At 30.8% G+C, this 15,762-nt stretch overlaps 2 protein-coding genes across 5 annotated transcripts; both read right to left on the bottom strand.

Annotated features, from left to right (window-relative positions):
- Window positions 1-3,883: 3,883 nt before the first annotated feature.
- Window positions 3,884-9,759, bottom strand: Dap160 (dynamin associated protein 160). Of its 3 annotated transcripts, XM_070635873.1 has the most exons (13): window positions 9,376-9,759; window positions 8,061-9,307; window positions 7,844-7,989; window positions 7,656-7,783; window positions 7,205-7,592; window positions 6,948-7,121; window positions 6,629-6,874; window positions 6,412-6,551; window positions 5,898-6,348; window positions 5,683-5,829; window positions 5,489-5,618; window positions 5,249-5,422; window positions 3,884-4,989 (listed from the first exon to the last, which is right to left on the bottom strand). In XM_070635873.1, the coding sequence occupies exons 1-13, from the start codon at window positions 9,534-9,536 to the stop codon at window positions 4,979-4,981; spliced, it is 3,543 nt and encodes a 1,180-aa protein (XP_070491974.1). In that variant the 5' UTR covers window positions 9,537-9,759; the 3' UTR covers window positions 3,884-4,978. The 3 variants fall into 3 exon arrangements, with proteins under 3 accessions (XP_070491974.1, XP_070491971.1, XP_070491973.1); XM_070635870.1 differs by having other exon boundaries at window positions 3,884-5,422; XM_070635872.1 differs by having other exon boundaries at window positions 3,884-5,422; window positions 5,683-5,826.
- Window positions 9,760-12,442: 2,683 nt separating this feature from the next.
- On the bottom strand, window positions 12,443-15,666 carry vib (phosphatidylinositol transfer protein vib). 2 transcript variants are annotated; one of them, XM_070636046.1, is made up of 8 exons: window positions 15,524-15,666; window positions 14,611-14,641; window positions 14,312-14,423; window positions 14,095-14,246; window positions 13,834-13,911; window positions 13,125-13,234; window positions 12,883-13,062; window positions 12,443-12,797 (listed from the first exon to the last, which is right to left on the bottom strand). In XM_070636046.1, exons 1-8 carry the CDS (start codon window positions 15,538-15,540, stop codon window positions 12,659-12,661), a joined length of 819 nt encoding a protein of 272 aa, XP_070492147.1. In that variant the 5' UTR covers window positions 15,541-15,666; the 3' UTR covers window positions 12,443-12,658. The 2 variants fall into 2 exon arrangements, with proteins under 2 accessions (XP_070492147.1, XP_070492148.1); XM_070636047.1 differs by lacking the exon at window positions 13,834-13,911 and adding an exon at window positions 13,468-13,545.
- Between the last annotated feature and the right edge of the window lie 96 nt (window positions 15,667-15,762).

Here is a 15,762-nt window from a genome sequence, read left to right as displayed (position 1 = left end):
TTTGATTGGATTGTGGTTGGGAAAGAGATTTATATTCATCATTAACCCTAATCGATTTAGTTAAATTAATTTATTATTCTACTAAAAAATGAGCATAGAAGAAAAAAAAAACTTTTAAACATCACCTGCATTTCTTTTTATCAGACACTGGATTTATTTACTTATAACATTTTTAAAAAGATGGATAATGAAAAAAAGCTGTAAGTCAATAAATTGTGATGAACAAGAAAATAAGAAACGTAAATATTATCGAGTTGAATTTACTGTTTGCATTTCAATATTTCAGCATTTATTAATTAATACTAAGTACCCCCGAGCTGCACAATGCGGGATATCGTTAGGTTCGCGTTGAAAATGAGTCGAAATAAACTGGTTATACGACCTAGTAGCGGGACCCTAACGAACACAGTATGCTGCTCGGTTTTTATATTGGATTGTGTATGTGATATTTGGTACTCATTATGTGAATCCTTGTCATATCAACAACACTCAACATAATGATTGAGAAGATCGGAATCAAGTGGAAATCGATCCCATGTTCTCACAAAAGAGTGATACAGACATCTGGTCTATGGCATAGACAATCGGCCACATATACTTTACCCCCACATTTGTAGATTAACCTACATATAGCTCGATACTTCAGATTCCGTTCTGATCAGACACCATAATCAGCAAATGTAAGCCCTTATTGGTTTATTTGGCAGCAAATTTGATTTATTGAATTGTGCAGAGTTGGCATGAATGAATGACAACGTAGAATTACGGATGGCACAAAAACTAAGAGCTTAAACTACAAGAGTATTACATTTTATAAGCCGAACTAAGCAGTGAGTGTAAGTTAATTTTAATTGGATGGTTCCTCGTCCTATTATATGTATTAAGATGAAATTTTCACAAGTTAAGATACTGCATGATATGTACAGTACAGAACTAAGACGTAAATTGAACACTTAGCAACGTTGAATGAATGATAGGATGAGTTAAATATTCATGAGTACATGTAGCAGAAGAAAGGTAGGTATGATATTCAGGTACATTTCTATAAAACATAAGAACAAGATTAATTCCTTCATTGTGCACGAAATATCAATGTGAAATATTGAAACATGAGCTGTAAATCGGTGGCGTAGTTACGAAGAAATTCTAAATATTTCAGTTAAAAGAACAACTTGTTGAATTTTACTTTGGAAACATTTACGTCACTCAATTTATACAAACTTTGTTGCCTTAAATTATATTCTGTACTGAACACGTTCTATCAATATACAATTTTTATAAGGCTCATCACAACATGTCTGAACCCATGAAGCATTTTGACATTAATATGTATCGTAATATCTAGTAATATCCGGTCTGTTAAAGGATTCTGAATCTCTACTATGTATAACACAAGATGCAAGGATATTTCCTGATATGCATTGCGATTAAACCTTACGACACTAATGAAGGTTGACGTTAATAAAGAGTAGTCATGGAAAATCACTCATGGTTTCCAATTCAATGACAAAGCGTTATTTCCAGTAGTTCGATGAAGATGTTGGAAAACTCTCTTAATGGAAAATGAATTATCAGTCTCAAATTCCTACAGAAAAGAAGACATGCAGCCATAAAACTCATGAGTAATTGTAAATTTATCCTTGAAAACATTCAAGGGGAAAAAACTTTTTGAAAATTTTTTATGTGAATTTGAGCAGCTTTTCAGAGTTGAAGACATGGATTATGAGTTTAAGATTTGTTGAGCTTATCGCACCTGAATTAGATTTATTAGAAGTAAAGCTCTGCAACTTTCGGAGTGAATGGATTTATTCAAGGTCTGCTAGCTATCTAATTAAGAGTTTCGTCAATAAATTTTCCAAGGCAGCCTAAATTTAACTTTTCATTATAAGACAGTCTAAGTTAAGCTCTTAGTTGGATGGCAGACTAAGGTTTAGTTGTCTTCTTGTAAGGTTCTTCACAAAATCACTTTTTACATCAAGCTAATTTCCCCCATGGTTAGATCTCATAATTAAATGTACGACCACCTATGAATACTAAGGTCGTGAAAAGAATTTAAGGACACAGCTGTGAGTTTAAGGATTTGATGCAATGAAGTTTATGATTATTTAATCTGGGGGTCTCTACGACCCCGCTATAAAATTGGATGTCATAAGTCAATAATTCTCAATGAAGCACATTATCACAATAAATATGAGTCATCAATATCGCAGCTGGTCTTTATGTCCCTCGGCTGGTATAGCTCAGGAGATTATGCTATATTTAAATTATTAAAGTTCAACAAAAAATTGCCTCAAATGACTTTAAGGACAAAAGTTGATATTTTACCCATATACGCGGAATTCCTTTATAAATATCCTGTAAAAATTTCAACATCATTAATCATGGACATAATTTTCATTTTTATTTATTTAGTATATTTCAATCCATTTAATTTTTTTGTTGGTATCATTTTATAATATATTTTTCTTTTTAATTTTTATAATGTCTAGCCGACTTTTGTTTTGAAACATATATGTATAATTACTTAAATCGCTTTTTTTTTTTGATATATAGTTCATTTGTTTTCGTAATAATAGTAATGATGATTATATTATTACTATTGAAAGCTGAGTATATACTTTATAGTACAATATGAATTTTCGATTTTCCTCTTTTTCTCACTTTGTGTATGAATACATTAAATTGTGATTTCTTTTTTTTTTTGTATGTATCCCATCTATATATTTTATTTTATTTTATTTTCATGTTGTGTGATATCCATAATACATAACTGTAATGTCTGAATTTAAATAGGGAGTTCTCTTGTTTATTTAATCATTCGTTCATTTAAATACTTTGAATGCTTGATGAAATCGCGAAGAAGAATAAAGGAGACTCAAAAAATTTAATTTCATTAAGTTTACTAATGTCAGTTATTGCATAAGATACTTTCCTTTATTGATTTTTTTTTATCTAGGTGGATCAAAGTTAAGAGAGAATGATTTTTTTTTCGATGAAAGTTTACTTCCTTTTTGTTTTTGTTTCCCTAACAGACAAAGAGCATACTCTGAGTATACTCACTTTTGTGAGCATGCTCAAAAAACATGCTTGGAGTATGCTCATTTATGTGAGCATGCTCTTTGTATGTTAAGGAATTTGTTATTTAATAATAGATATATGTATTTATAATTATCATGTCTTTGAACAATTTGAAAATTTATAAGATCAACAAGATTACTAACAACTCCAATCAACTAAATTCCTTTGCTTAATATTCCTTCCTTCCCAACATAACTCTTAATTATTTCATGTGTTACTGTATTTTTTTTTTTTTTTATTAATGAAATTCCCTTTTGATTCGCAAATATACAAAAAGGCTTTAATCGTGTAAATTATACAATACAGGGCAATAGTCTCATTAAAGTAAATCAATAAAAAAAAAAAAAATTATGTAAATAATATTGCTGACTGACTGACTCACAATATAATATATTCAGCTTTACAAAGCATTTCAATTAGTTATTTTTTACAATTAAATTTTGCGGAAATGTTGCAACGTAAAGAATGAATATCCTCAATCTCATGGTCTCAGCGCATTTTTGCAACATAAATTATTATGCTATTATTTTAAGTTATACTGACTGGCAATTCTTGGTTATTACAAACTTAATCAATTCTTAATATAATAGAAAATTGAGGATGTGGTTGTTGTGAAAAACAATTGGTTAGGTAAGATTAAATTTGGGAGAACACAGGTAGAAAGGACAAGTTCAATCTACTCATCCAAGCTTATTGGAAACGATTTTTTCTTCTGATTTTGGCTGATTTCTAGAATCAAAATTTAGATCTTTTCCCGTGACTTAAAAAAGTAAAGAAAATTTTGATTGGCTTTACAACAGATGCATCTCAATATTGTTGCAGTATCACGTGTCGTGGCACACGAATGGCCCACTATTGCTATATAATGTAGGCCAACTGTATTTGTCGATAGGTCTGATGACCTAGCAATTATATGAGAAGTTTATTCCGTACGTCGAGAAATGAGTTTCTGCTAATGAGAGCATCTGGCAGCTTGAGAACTATCAGTCACATTGTCCTAATGGCAATTTTGAAACTAGATTCCAGAATAAAATTTCATCGGAAAAGGCTTGGAAGAGAAATTCAAACTTAATGGTCGTCTAATATAAAGTAGATTGACTATAATGTTCAGGGAACCGTTGAAAAGGCTAACATTTTTCTGATCAGGCAAGCAAAAATGCGCTTTTGTCATCTAAATAGAACAATTACGATAATTAAGTTTATTAAATAAATGTATTTGCTATTATTTTATTTATTTCGATAATTTTACCGCTGATATCTAAAGACTTTTTTTTTCTTAAATTTTTCTTACTTCCTCGACATAAACATACTCGCATTTATTTTAGCATCATAAATTTTCTAATAATAATGATAATAGAATGCATAAGGATTGAGTAATTTCTTTATGGACTTTTTCTAAAAATGCTTTTTAAACAACATATCAATGAACTCCGAGTTAGAATAATTAAAGTAGCACAAACGTTTCATTCATTCACAAGCAGCCATTAACTGAAAGCTTATGCGCAAAAATATTCAGATTGGAAAAATGCACAACTTTCTGAGATTAATGGAATGTTTAATTTACTTTTTTTGTGCTTCATATATGCACGTTTTAAGCGCTTTAACAAATATTTTTGTTTTTTTACGACTTGGATGATTTTTACCTATGTATATGTATATATATATATATATATATTTTTTTTTGTATGTATATTTAACTTGTTCGGGATTAATAATTCTTTTAAATATACTCATCATCATCATCATCATCATTTTTGTTTTATATTTATTTATTATTAGAACAGCTGATGGCAAAACGTTGTTATGAATTGTATCATACGTAAATTAATTCTCATTTATTAAATATGATTGAAATCAATCAAATAACAAAATATTTCGATTATTTTGTCAAATGCTAGTCTTACATGTTACCTGCTTGTCATTCATAACAATGTTATTATTGAGTAGGCATGAAGAAATGGATGAAAATTTTTTGGGATCATTAATTATTGAATATTCTTATTTCTTTTTTAAAAAATGACAAAAATAAGAAACAAAAATAATAATTGTGTATACATGTACGGGAAACAAAACAGAACTAATAATATAATAATAAAAAAAATTATCACAAACGAAGTACGCGAATTATTTGATTAACATATATAAATAGTAATGTTCTATGATTTTTTACCTGACGACACAAACGCCCTAACGTAATTACTTGGGAACAGACCAGTTATACCGTTCAGCTCTCCTTTCCACCAATCAGGCTCATCTCTTGATGTAACACTTATGATGTCGTCGGGTTCGAAACTCAACTCATCGTCGTTCAACGCTCGATAAGGATACATTGCCTGAACTTTGTCTGTAATAATTTAATAAACGTTTTTAAACAAATCTTAAATAGACAATTTTAATGACTGGAACTTACCGATGACAGCTTCATGAAGATCAATTTTAGAAGATGATAGAGGTGTCGATCTCCCACTCATTCGTCCGCCAGCGAGAATTTTCACATAGGTCGCTGGAAACCAGCCAACTTGTCGACGACGACCTTTCGACTGTGGCAATTAAAAATTAAAAATGTTTTGAAAATAATCGGAATGTGGAATTTGAAATATTTACCTGCAATTCTCCTTCCCACCATCCAGATTCTGACTTTTTCCTAATCATTATCAACTGGCCTTTTGTCAGTGATAATTGTTCACTACTTGTTGCTTCGTAAGGGGCTATAACTTGTGCTACCTCACCCTTCTTTGCCTTTAGACTCTGCTTGAAGTTATAAAAGAAAAAATTTATAAATATGCTATAAAATTCATAATAAATCATTCGAGTCTTACAGCGGATGACGTCATTCCTCGGAATTCCTGCATACTTGCATCATTCGTGACATTTTGTGTATTGATTTGTGACACTTCCGAATCTGCATCAGCTTGAATTTTAGCGTCCGCTTCTTCTGCTGCAGTCATTGCATTTGTTGGTGTATGTTGCTGTTCTTGTAAATTACCATTTATATTCATTTTACTAAGGTCATTTTCTAAAGTATTATTTTTCATGTCAGTGTTGTTATTGTCAATAATAATAGGTTGAACATAGTTTGCTGGAAATATTCCCGAACGTGTTCCTATGATTCCTGTCCACCAATCGCCTTCTTTCTTGATAACCCTAACTTCTTCGCCAGCTTCAAACGTTAAATCGCCAAGTTCTGCAGATTGATATGGATAGCATGCAACATACAACTCTCCTTCAATAATGTCGCCATTTAAAGTATTAGCCTCTATTGTTGCTTCACTGTAATACATAAATATATCATTAATGACAATTTAACTACCTCAATGATTAATAAGGACATACATTGATTGTGCTTCACTTATAACTGCATCTTCAACGATTTCTTCTTCACATTTTTCAGCATAAGATTCTGGAAACCATCCCGTGTGACCATTAATTTCTCCAGCCAGCCATCCAGGCTCTGCATTTTGATTGCCTAGAACCTAAGAATTGTAGAGAAACAAATTGTATTTGTTTAAATATTGGAACAACCTTGAAGGAAAGAAATATCGATCCTTACCATAATAATATCACCAGTTTGAAACGATATTTCATCATTATTTCTAGCACTGAACTCATAGACTGCCTTATATCGAACATAATTAGATGCATCTGCTTCATATGAAGCGTTAGTAACTACGGAATGATGTGCTGGTTCAGTGGTATTTTGGTTGGTTTCTGTAGCCCATGAATTTGTTGTAGGCGGAGCTGTATCCCATGCTGATGTAAACGTATCATTCTTGCGGTTATTCCTTAACTCAAGAACCTAATTGGGAAATATAAAAAAAATCTATATTTAGATTGCTGTCATTATTATAGACATAAATATACAAACATACTTGAATTCTGGCGGTATCGTATTCATTATACAGTTGCTCGCAATTCGTTATCAAATCTTGCAGTTCATTGCGCAATTCAGTTTTCTGTTCATTGTGTGTATTCACGTCACCAGATTTCTCTTGAATTTCTTGTTTTAAATTTTCTATTTTGTCTTTTAATTGCTTTATGTTGATCTATGATGAAAGCATAAATAAATGAAATGAAATAAAAAAAAATATGAAAAATGAATCCTACATATATTTTTATTTTTGCATACCTGTTTGTTTGTGAACATTGCTTGCTCATCAGTGGATGAGTTTATTTTATTCTTAGCTTCGAGCCTTGCCTTATCTTGACTTAACTGAACCAATTTGGCATTCTGCTCCTTTATTTTTGATTTATATAACGTTTGCTCACTTACGCACGTATCACGAGTGCTTCTCATTCCATCAATTACGGTTTTAACATTGGTCACTGCAACGCGTGTATCGCAAATTTTTTGTGATAATTCCTTAACTTTGGTACTTAGACTTTCTAATTCGATGGTTAATGTTTGATTGTGTCCTTTAAGCTTAAGTAGACGATCTTGTTCCTTTTGTCGTTCTTGCTCCATTTCTTGTAACTTTTGTCCTTCCCATTCAAGTTGCCGTTGCTTTTCCATCTCCCTAAAATTACATTATATTTAATTAAACTTTTATGTTAAGATTTATTCTAGAAATTTAACGCACTTCCTAGCAAGTTCCTTCTTCTCTAATTCACGTTTACGTTGCTCCTCTCTTTCTAGTTCCAGCTCTTTTTGACGCTGAATTTCACGTTCAATTTCTTGCTGCTTCTTCAATTCGGCTTCCAATCTTGCCTATAATAAGAGCAAAAGAAGTCAAAAATCATACATGAAAAGGATATTGATAAAAGCTACTTTTTCTCTTTTGTCTGCTTCCTCTCGTTCTTTTCTTTCGCGCTCTTCTTGCTCCTTCCTTTGCATATCAGCTAATGCCTTTCGTCTTCTTTCCAGTTCAGCCTGACCCTTATCATAATTTTCCTTCCTTTTATCTTCGAAAGATGCTAAAAATTTTCAATTTCATATAAAGAATTACCTTTAAGTATATAAAATAATAGATTTGAATTGATCTTACATTGTGACATGCCTGCCAGACCTGACATTGTGTCAATGTCTGCTGCAACACCTTGTGATGAGACTGAACCATGTCTTGAGCCTGCCAATGATCCTTGACGTGAAGTAACTTTTCGGAATGAAGGTGGAATCAAATCGTTTGGAAGTTCTGTAGGAATTGGCTTTCCAGTCGAGTACATTTCGCACAGATAAAGTGCCAACACAAATTCCTCACATCCCAAACGACCATCTGAATCACGATCAGACAATGCCCAAATTTTTGCAAGTATATTATGTGGTACATTTGTTTGAAGCAATATTCCTCGTGCTTGGGTTCCAGTTAAAAATCCAGTTCTGGACTTATCGGCAGCATTAAACATTTGCGTATATTTGAGCTTTGATGATTGGGGAATTGCCCATTCAGCTGGTGATTCTGGAACTGATGGTACTTTTTCTGAAAATGACATAGAACGACTAGCATGTCCACTTTGAGGAGGCGTTGGTGTTGGAGCTGCAGGAATATTTGCGACCAATGGAGCTTGAACTTGAGCTAATGAATCGAGAAGAGAGCTATTACTCAATTGTTCAATTGATGGTGGCTTTGGAACAACTGGCAGCTGAGGAATAACTGGCTGAACTGGTGGAATTATTGCTGCCGTTGGTTGTGATGTCATTAAAGGTGGTTGCTGCATGACTGTCGGCTGAATTTGAACTGCTGATTGTATAGGTGATACTTGGGGTATTTGCTGTGGTTGAATAATAGGTTGTGGCTGAACAATCATTTGTTGAGGCGCTTGTGTCATCATAACTTGCTGAACAGGCATCGTTTGTTGTGGAATCATTACAGGCTGAGCTGCTGTTGTAATTATTCCTTGATTCATCATTGGAACAATATTTGGTTGAGACTGCATAATTAATGGCTGCTGATTCTGGATAATTGGTTGAGGCTGATATTGTTGCTGTGTCATCATTTGAACAGTATTTGTAGTTGCCTGAGGCATAATTTGTTGCTGTGGTGGTTGAATTTGTGGCTGTTGCTGGGCATTTGTGTAAGGTTGTTGTGTAAGAAATTGTTTATAACCTTCGGTTGGCGACATTGTGCCCGTTGGTGTTCTTATCGGCGTTCCAATGTGCTGAAGTGATGCTAATAATGTCGGCGGAAGTTGCTTTGGAACATCTACATTTCTTAATTTTGAACTTATTAATTTGCATGCAATACTGAATTCAATAATGTTCATCTTTCCATCAGCATCTGTATCAGCCAGTGCCCTATTAGAGATAAATAAATAATAATTTCCTTCTCACTTCCTTTGAAGTTACTACTTTTTTTTACTCACCATATCTGACCCAAAATTAAAGGCGATAAGCCCGATTTTAGAAAAAAATCTTTTGCTTGTACTCCAGTAACGAATCCATTTATAGGTCCTAATGCATTAAACTGCTGTTCAAATCGAAACTTTTCTTTTGCTGTCACCAAAAATGGATCATGGGGATTCATAGTGATTTACTATATTTTCTTCAGAATTTCTAAGAAAATTTTGACTTGCAAATATTATCGACTAATTTCAATGTGATTTTAATGATCTTATAAGTAAACTTCAACACAGACTTTCCAAAATCTCCAACAAGTACTTCTTCCAACCTTTGAAGATCAGAGAACTTGTCACAGACTTAATATTTTTAAGATTTGTAATTTTTCTTGATTTGTGAAAAAATCAATATTGATCCTATAAAAATTTGCTATAAAACCAATGACTAAGCTATTTCAAATTTTGCCCGTTACTCAATAATCGTCCTGAAATATAATTTTAAGATTAATTAATGTAGACTTTGGAAGAAAGTAAAAGACATGATGTAAAGGCATTTATACATATAAAAATAACATTTTATTAATTAGCGATTTATGTATGAGCGAAGAATCTATCTATTATTATCATTATTATTATTAATTTTAGTATATCCCATTTCTTTCATCTTATTAAACATTTACACTTCCTTCATATTCAAAGTTAAGAAGAATCAAAGATGCTGAAATCTAGATTCTTTGAATAAGTAACTTAAATCTATCATATCATTGAAGAGAATTACTTTATAGTATGTATTCGACAGATAAGGTATTTCTTTTGTTTTTGTTTCTTGTTCGATTGAGGCACATAATAACGAGAGAGTAATTATACAAAGCGAATTACTTATTTGCTAAGTTTTCGTCGAAAGAGCAAGATATGAGGTTCCGGATGATGGATCATGTAATGTACCTGAAACAAAAAACAGGATATTTTAGCAAACTTCCAGTATGTAAAAAAATACTGTTGTTAATTACCCATCCACGCGACTGTTGAACACCTATTGCTCTCCACTCATTCTCTGACATTAGATGACTTTTGGGAACCAAACGAGCCAAGTCTTTTGGCAGCATAACATGACTACAAATTTAACAGGATGTTTTAATAACGAAAAAAATTAACATTTTCACAATTACCGACCGATATTCATACTCTTCATCTTCGTATTTTTCGCTGTAATATATTTGAGCTGCTGATGATGACATTTTGATTGTTATTTCCTTACTATTGTACGCTTAAATTAATTAATTTTAGTTTTTTTTCGCAACTATTTTCAGCTTCCAATTCAAACTTATTTAAACGGCGCGGTGTTGCTGAATTTTTCGAAAAAAATTTTTTCGTTATGACTTCCGCGCTGATTAGGGTACTTCACTTTTTCTCATCCGTATCGATTGGTGTTTTAAAGTATGGATAAAATTTGTTATTCTGTGTTAATTTATTATGAATAAAATGCTAATTAATTCAATGTGATGAGAAAGTTAATTTCAAATCTTAATTTCTTAGAAAACGGATCAAAATGGAGACATTCAATTTCGAAAGATTTTTGAAAATTTCAAATTTTGAAAAACCGTTTGAAATGTTTCTAAATTTTTGGAAAGCAATAACATCAATTAATTTAACTTTGTTGTTGTTCCAAAGTTAAACTACAATAACTTTGTTACTGTCTACCTGTTGAAAGAGGATATAAAAAATTATAAGAAACTTTATGATCGAAATTTCTCGAACTTTAGTAGCACACGTGTCGTGTCAGTTGAAAATCAACAAAAAATATTTACCTGAGTATGGAAATGAATTTGATGCCGTAGAACTTGTCAAGAATAAAACATAGCTTTTACTTCATGAATGAACAATTTTCTTTATTTTTATTTTTTGTTAATTTGAATACATTTTGTTTTAAAATCGAGAACTTTACACTAACTTAATCGACGAATGTTCTGTCACACACTTGGTTTATTCCCACTAGAATAACTTTTTTTTAATAAAAATAATTTAATTAACCAATTTATCAGTAATTGTGCAATGATCTCTAGAATTATTATGTTAATTTTTTCATCTAGTTCATCATTCTGATTTGCAGATTATGCAGCTAATTTTCACGAATTGCTATTTCAACTCATTCTACAAAATTTTTTAAACTTTTTTTATATATCCATAAAACAAATTATCAACGTTGCATCCTCACTAAGAATTTTTTGAGATATTGAAGATCATCTTTTAACATAGTATTATTAATATTATTATTTTTTTGGACAGCATCTTCTTTAAACATTGTTTTCCAATTGCACGAACTATATATTTAAGTCATTCATGCATTGTGGTTTAAAGTTTCATCTAAAAATTTCCACTATTATTAATTAATTTGCATCATTTTTCATTAATATTCTTTAAATTTTTATAGTTTTATCTCTCATATATATAATATATATATTCCTAAATTGATGTTTTATTGTTAATTAAATAATCTTTCAATTGTAATTTGTTTTTAACCATTTTATACCACATTGATTGAATAATTTTTTTTTGTTGTGTTGGATATAGCAAAATACTGTTCAATTTAACTGTCATCATTACTTGTTGAATTTGCTAATTAAACATAGATATAACAAGATAATTCGAGCATTATATTAATTATTTTCATAGTTTTTCATTTTTCTTTGTCTTTGAATAAGCTTAAAGCCTGCTTGCATTAAGAAGCGATTAACAACAAAAATTAAAAATGGAAAACAAAAAAATGTGCTGAAATAACTAACGCTGGATGGCTAAGCAAATACAAGAAAAGCATAGGAGAGAATAGGATAAAACATATTGCTTAATATCTTATTTCAAATTTATAAGAAATAAAGTCATTCGTTGATATTTTCCTTCCTTCTTTTAATAGACTTATTCTTGGCATGATTCTCATCATTAGGGCTTCTTCCAATAATTCTTCTCCAAGACTAAGACGACGATAATGTGATCAAGATGTCTAGTTTTATTGTAGAAGGAAACTTATTGACGTGAAAACAATAAGAAATCAAATAAAGTTTAATTATTTATGTACAAAGGAACATAAATGTATTGTTTTTTTTGAAAAATAAAGTTCTTTTAATAACCATTTGTGATTATTTAAACAATAATAAGGAATACAGAGTAACCAAGAAGCACAAAGAATATTAATTAATTCATTAATAAAAAAAAGTTAAAGAATTGAGCCAAAGTATAAAAAGAAACTTTTTAATAAAAATAAAGGAATCATAATGGAAATCATTCATAAATTCTCAGTCAAGAGAATATTAATTTATTCGTCATCTCCGCGCATTCCTCGGACTTCTCCCAGCTGTCTTTGCTTGTCCAACTCTTCTTTGGTTTTGTCCTCAAGTGCTCGAATGTCTTCCATTGTAAGGCCATGCCATTTATCGATCCAGCAGAAAACTTGTCTAAAATATCCATAATATAATTATATCATCGAATTAAAATTCCAATATGCATGATGGTCAAATGGCAAATTAAATTAAGTCTCACCTATGGAACGTTGTGAAAAGTCGACGCTCAGATTTTTGAATGAAATTTTCTATTCTTGTTTGGAGACCGAACCATTTAAATTCACATGTTACCAATTTATAGCATGTCATCACTGGGTTGACTTTTTTCTTCCAGTCCGGTCCCAAGAGAGGCCCACGTCCTGTTTTCACTGACTTAAATCTGTAATAAATCGTTTTTAATTAAAACTAATTATAAATTACATTGTGCATGTCTAAACTTACTTAGTTGGATCTTCTGATTCACGATAATCAGCAGAGGCAATTGTATCATTTGCAATATCAACATGAACAATTTCACGTATTTTTAATTTCTCTCCAGTAAGTTCATGAACCTAATTTATTGTGCATTTATTTAGTGTGTGACGAAGAAAGAAAAAAATATTAATTGACATTTCTATTGCAGTAAATACACATAAAGTCACCAGAATTTATAACACTGATTACAAAGTTACACAAAATTTCCCTTTTACGCCAATTAAAAGCCAAATTATACTTTACAATTTCATGCTTCATACACCAAATTATTACATGTAAAAATATATTAAACAAAAACAGATTATCTTACATTTTCCTGATCTCCTGTATCACCGATGTGCAATGATTCGATGCAAATTACAAAATTTTCTTTCATATACCCAGGATTCTTAGATATCCATCAATATATATTCATTAAGAAAATCAACATCGAAAGTTAAGGAAAATAATAAAGTGGAGTATTTTTATGTGTTATCAGCCATACCACCATCGTCCAAACCATTTTTTTTTTTAGGATTTACAATTATTATTAAAATTATTAACAAAATGTGTTATCAACAAAGGGGGGAGGTTTATCGTGTTTGTGTTATACATAGGAAGCAGCGCGCAAAAGGAAAGCAAAGAAAAAGAAAGAAAAAAAAAACTACAATTAATCAAAAATCCTCTCACTACTTACGTTTTCACTATCACCACAATCATTTGCATGAAGGGTTTCGATTGTCAATGAAAATTTCTCCTTCATCCACTTAGGATTCTATAATAATTAAGTTCAAAAGATTTATAATCAAAGTAATACATCTTATCACAATTACACATCTCCTTAAGGTGTATAGACACATTTGAAATATTTTTTACTGTGGATGAAGACGTAGATTTTGTTTCTATGTGCCATGTGTAATACATAGACACAGCCTAAATGAAAATAAACTCTTCTTACCGTAATTACTGTTCTACAGTACGGGTATGCATTCCAAGCTTCCTCATGAATTTCTAATGAGCCTTTTGGAGCTAATAGCCGAATCATAGTGGGAACTTTAGATGCCAAATGATATATTTTATAAGTATACTGGCCTGATGAATATTTTCCACCTGTACAATTGCATAAAACCACTTAATTCTGTTAATCATTTATAAATGAATATTAAAATTGTTACCAAGCAATGGAAAGTTTTCGAATGGCTCATTTTTTAATACTTCAATTCCTTCTCCACCGCCTGTTTCATTTTTTGAGACTTCAGCAACTGAATACAATTGTGCTACTTGATACTATATAGGACAAATTAAAACAAGAAGAAGGAATTATTATACGACAATTTGGCTTAAAAATAAATGTAGACGGTGATCAAGACAAAAAAATTCTTCCTCAGAGTAGAAAAAAAATCTAATGACCTGACCTATGTCAACATTTTTATCATTACGAAATTGCATCTCTTAATACTAGTTATTTACTCACCTCTTCTACGGTCAATGGCAATGTAACTCGACTAGAAAATTAAGCAAACAGATTATTATCAGTATTTATAATTATAATGTACCTATAGACATTTATTACAATGTCAAATTTTCTGTGAAACATGATGGAAATTGCATACATATATCAAATAGCATACAAAAATTTTAATCCTCGGATCAAGTTTTAAGTACTGTCTGAGTCACATGTCAATGTGTGTTATCTCAGGTGTTTTTCTCGATAAAACAGAATAGTCATGATGCGAGCATTTCGCAAAGAAGGAAAAGAGAAAAATATAGTAGATGACGTCATTAGCGTTGAATCATGTTCGTTGTTCAGTCTTTGAAGGTTGCTAAATTCGCACGAAAATATATCCGTTACACTTCTAATTAATTAATAAAACAAAGCCTTGATCATTTTATGAAATCACTCGTTAATCTTACATATTCTTATTGATTTTTTTTCTTTTTTTTCATCTCATTTTTAAAGTGCAATTCTCATAAATAGCTTATTGCTGCACACATCATTAAACCTTTTTTAATTATTGATGATGAAATAAATGCTATCTTGATAATATTTCTTAGTGGTGCAGATATTGTAAGCGAATTACCGATATCTTTTTTGTAGAATGTAGTAAAGATAACATTTTTTTTCCAAATTTGATGTTGGAACCTCACAGTATACTTATTTTTTGACACGTTTTATATGTAAATTAACTTGTACATATGTTGAAGATCATGAGAAAATGATTTCAATATTTCAATAAAATGCGTGCAAACAGTAAGTTAATTAAGAATTTTTGAACAAATTGTACTTGTGTAATTACAGAAATGAATGATTTTTAAAAAATTGATTTTTCCATCACAATCACTTTTCTTGTATGTAATTTTTCACATTCTTATTATAATCTACTTACAATTCCTTGATGAGCATTTTTTACTAATTTATTAATCCTTAAATACTTTAAATCGAGTCAACTTTATAGCTTTCTATGATTTTGATAAATCTGAGGAAAATTTTTTTCAATGTTCGAAAAAAAAACTTCCGCACCACAATTAGCTTCTGTCTTCAAGCATCACTCAACATTTTTATGTTGACAAACTTTTTTGTTTTCAAAATACTGACTTTAAATATAAATTCAATTGATTTTAAGTA

The sequence above is a fragment of the Chironomus tepperi genome, unplaced genomic scaffold (genome assembly GCF_022539635.2).
Source record: "Chironomus tepperi strain 1889 unplaced genomic scaffold, CSIRO-AGI_Ctep_v1 contig_100, whole genome shotgun sequence".
NCBI lineage: Eukaryota > Metazoa > Arthropoda > Insecta > Diptera > Chironomidae > Chironomus > Chironomus tepperi.
The sequence above is the reverse complement of the archived record's forward strand: the minus strand, read 5'-3'. Positions and strand labels throughout refer to the sequence as shown.

Coding starts and splice junctions, on each gene's coding strand:
- Dap160 (XM_070635870.1), bottom strand. CDS start 9,536: ATGAATCCCCATGATCCATTTTTGGTGACAGCAAAAGAAAAGTTTCGA. Junction 9,308..9,375: donor TTAATTTTGGGTCAGATATG/GTGAGTAAAAAA, acceptor TATCTCTAATAG/GGCACTGGCTGATACAGATG. Junction 5,423..5,488: donor TCTTCATGAAGCTGTCATCG/GTAAGTTCCAGT, acceptor AAATTATTACAG/ACAAAGTTCAGGCAATGTAT.
- vib (XM_070636046.1), bottom strand. Junction 13,912..14,094: donor ACTGTAGAACAGTAATTACG/GTAAGAAGAGTT, acceptor TAATTATTATAG/AATCCTAAGTGGATGAAGGA. Junction 13,235..13,833: donor ATTGTGGTGATAGTGAAAAC/GTAAGTAGTGAG, acceptor ACAATAAATTAG/GTTCATGAACTTACTGGAGA.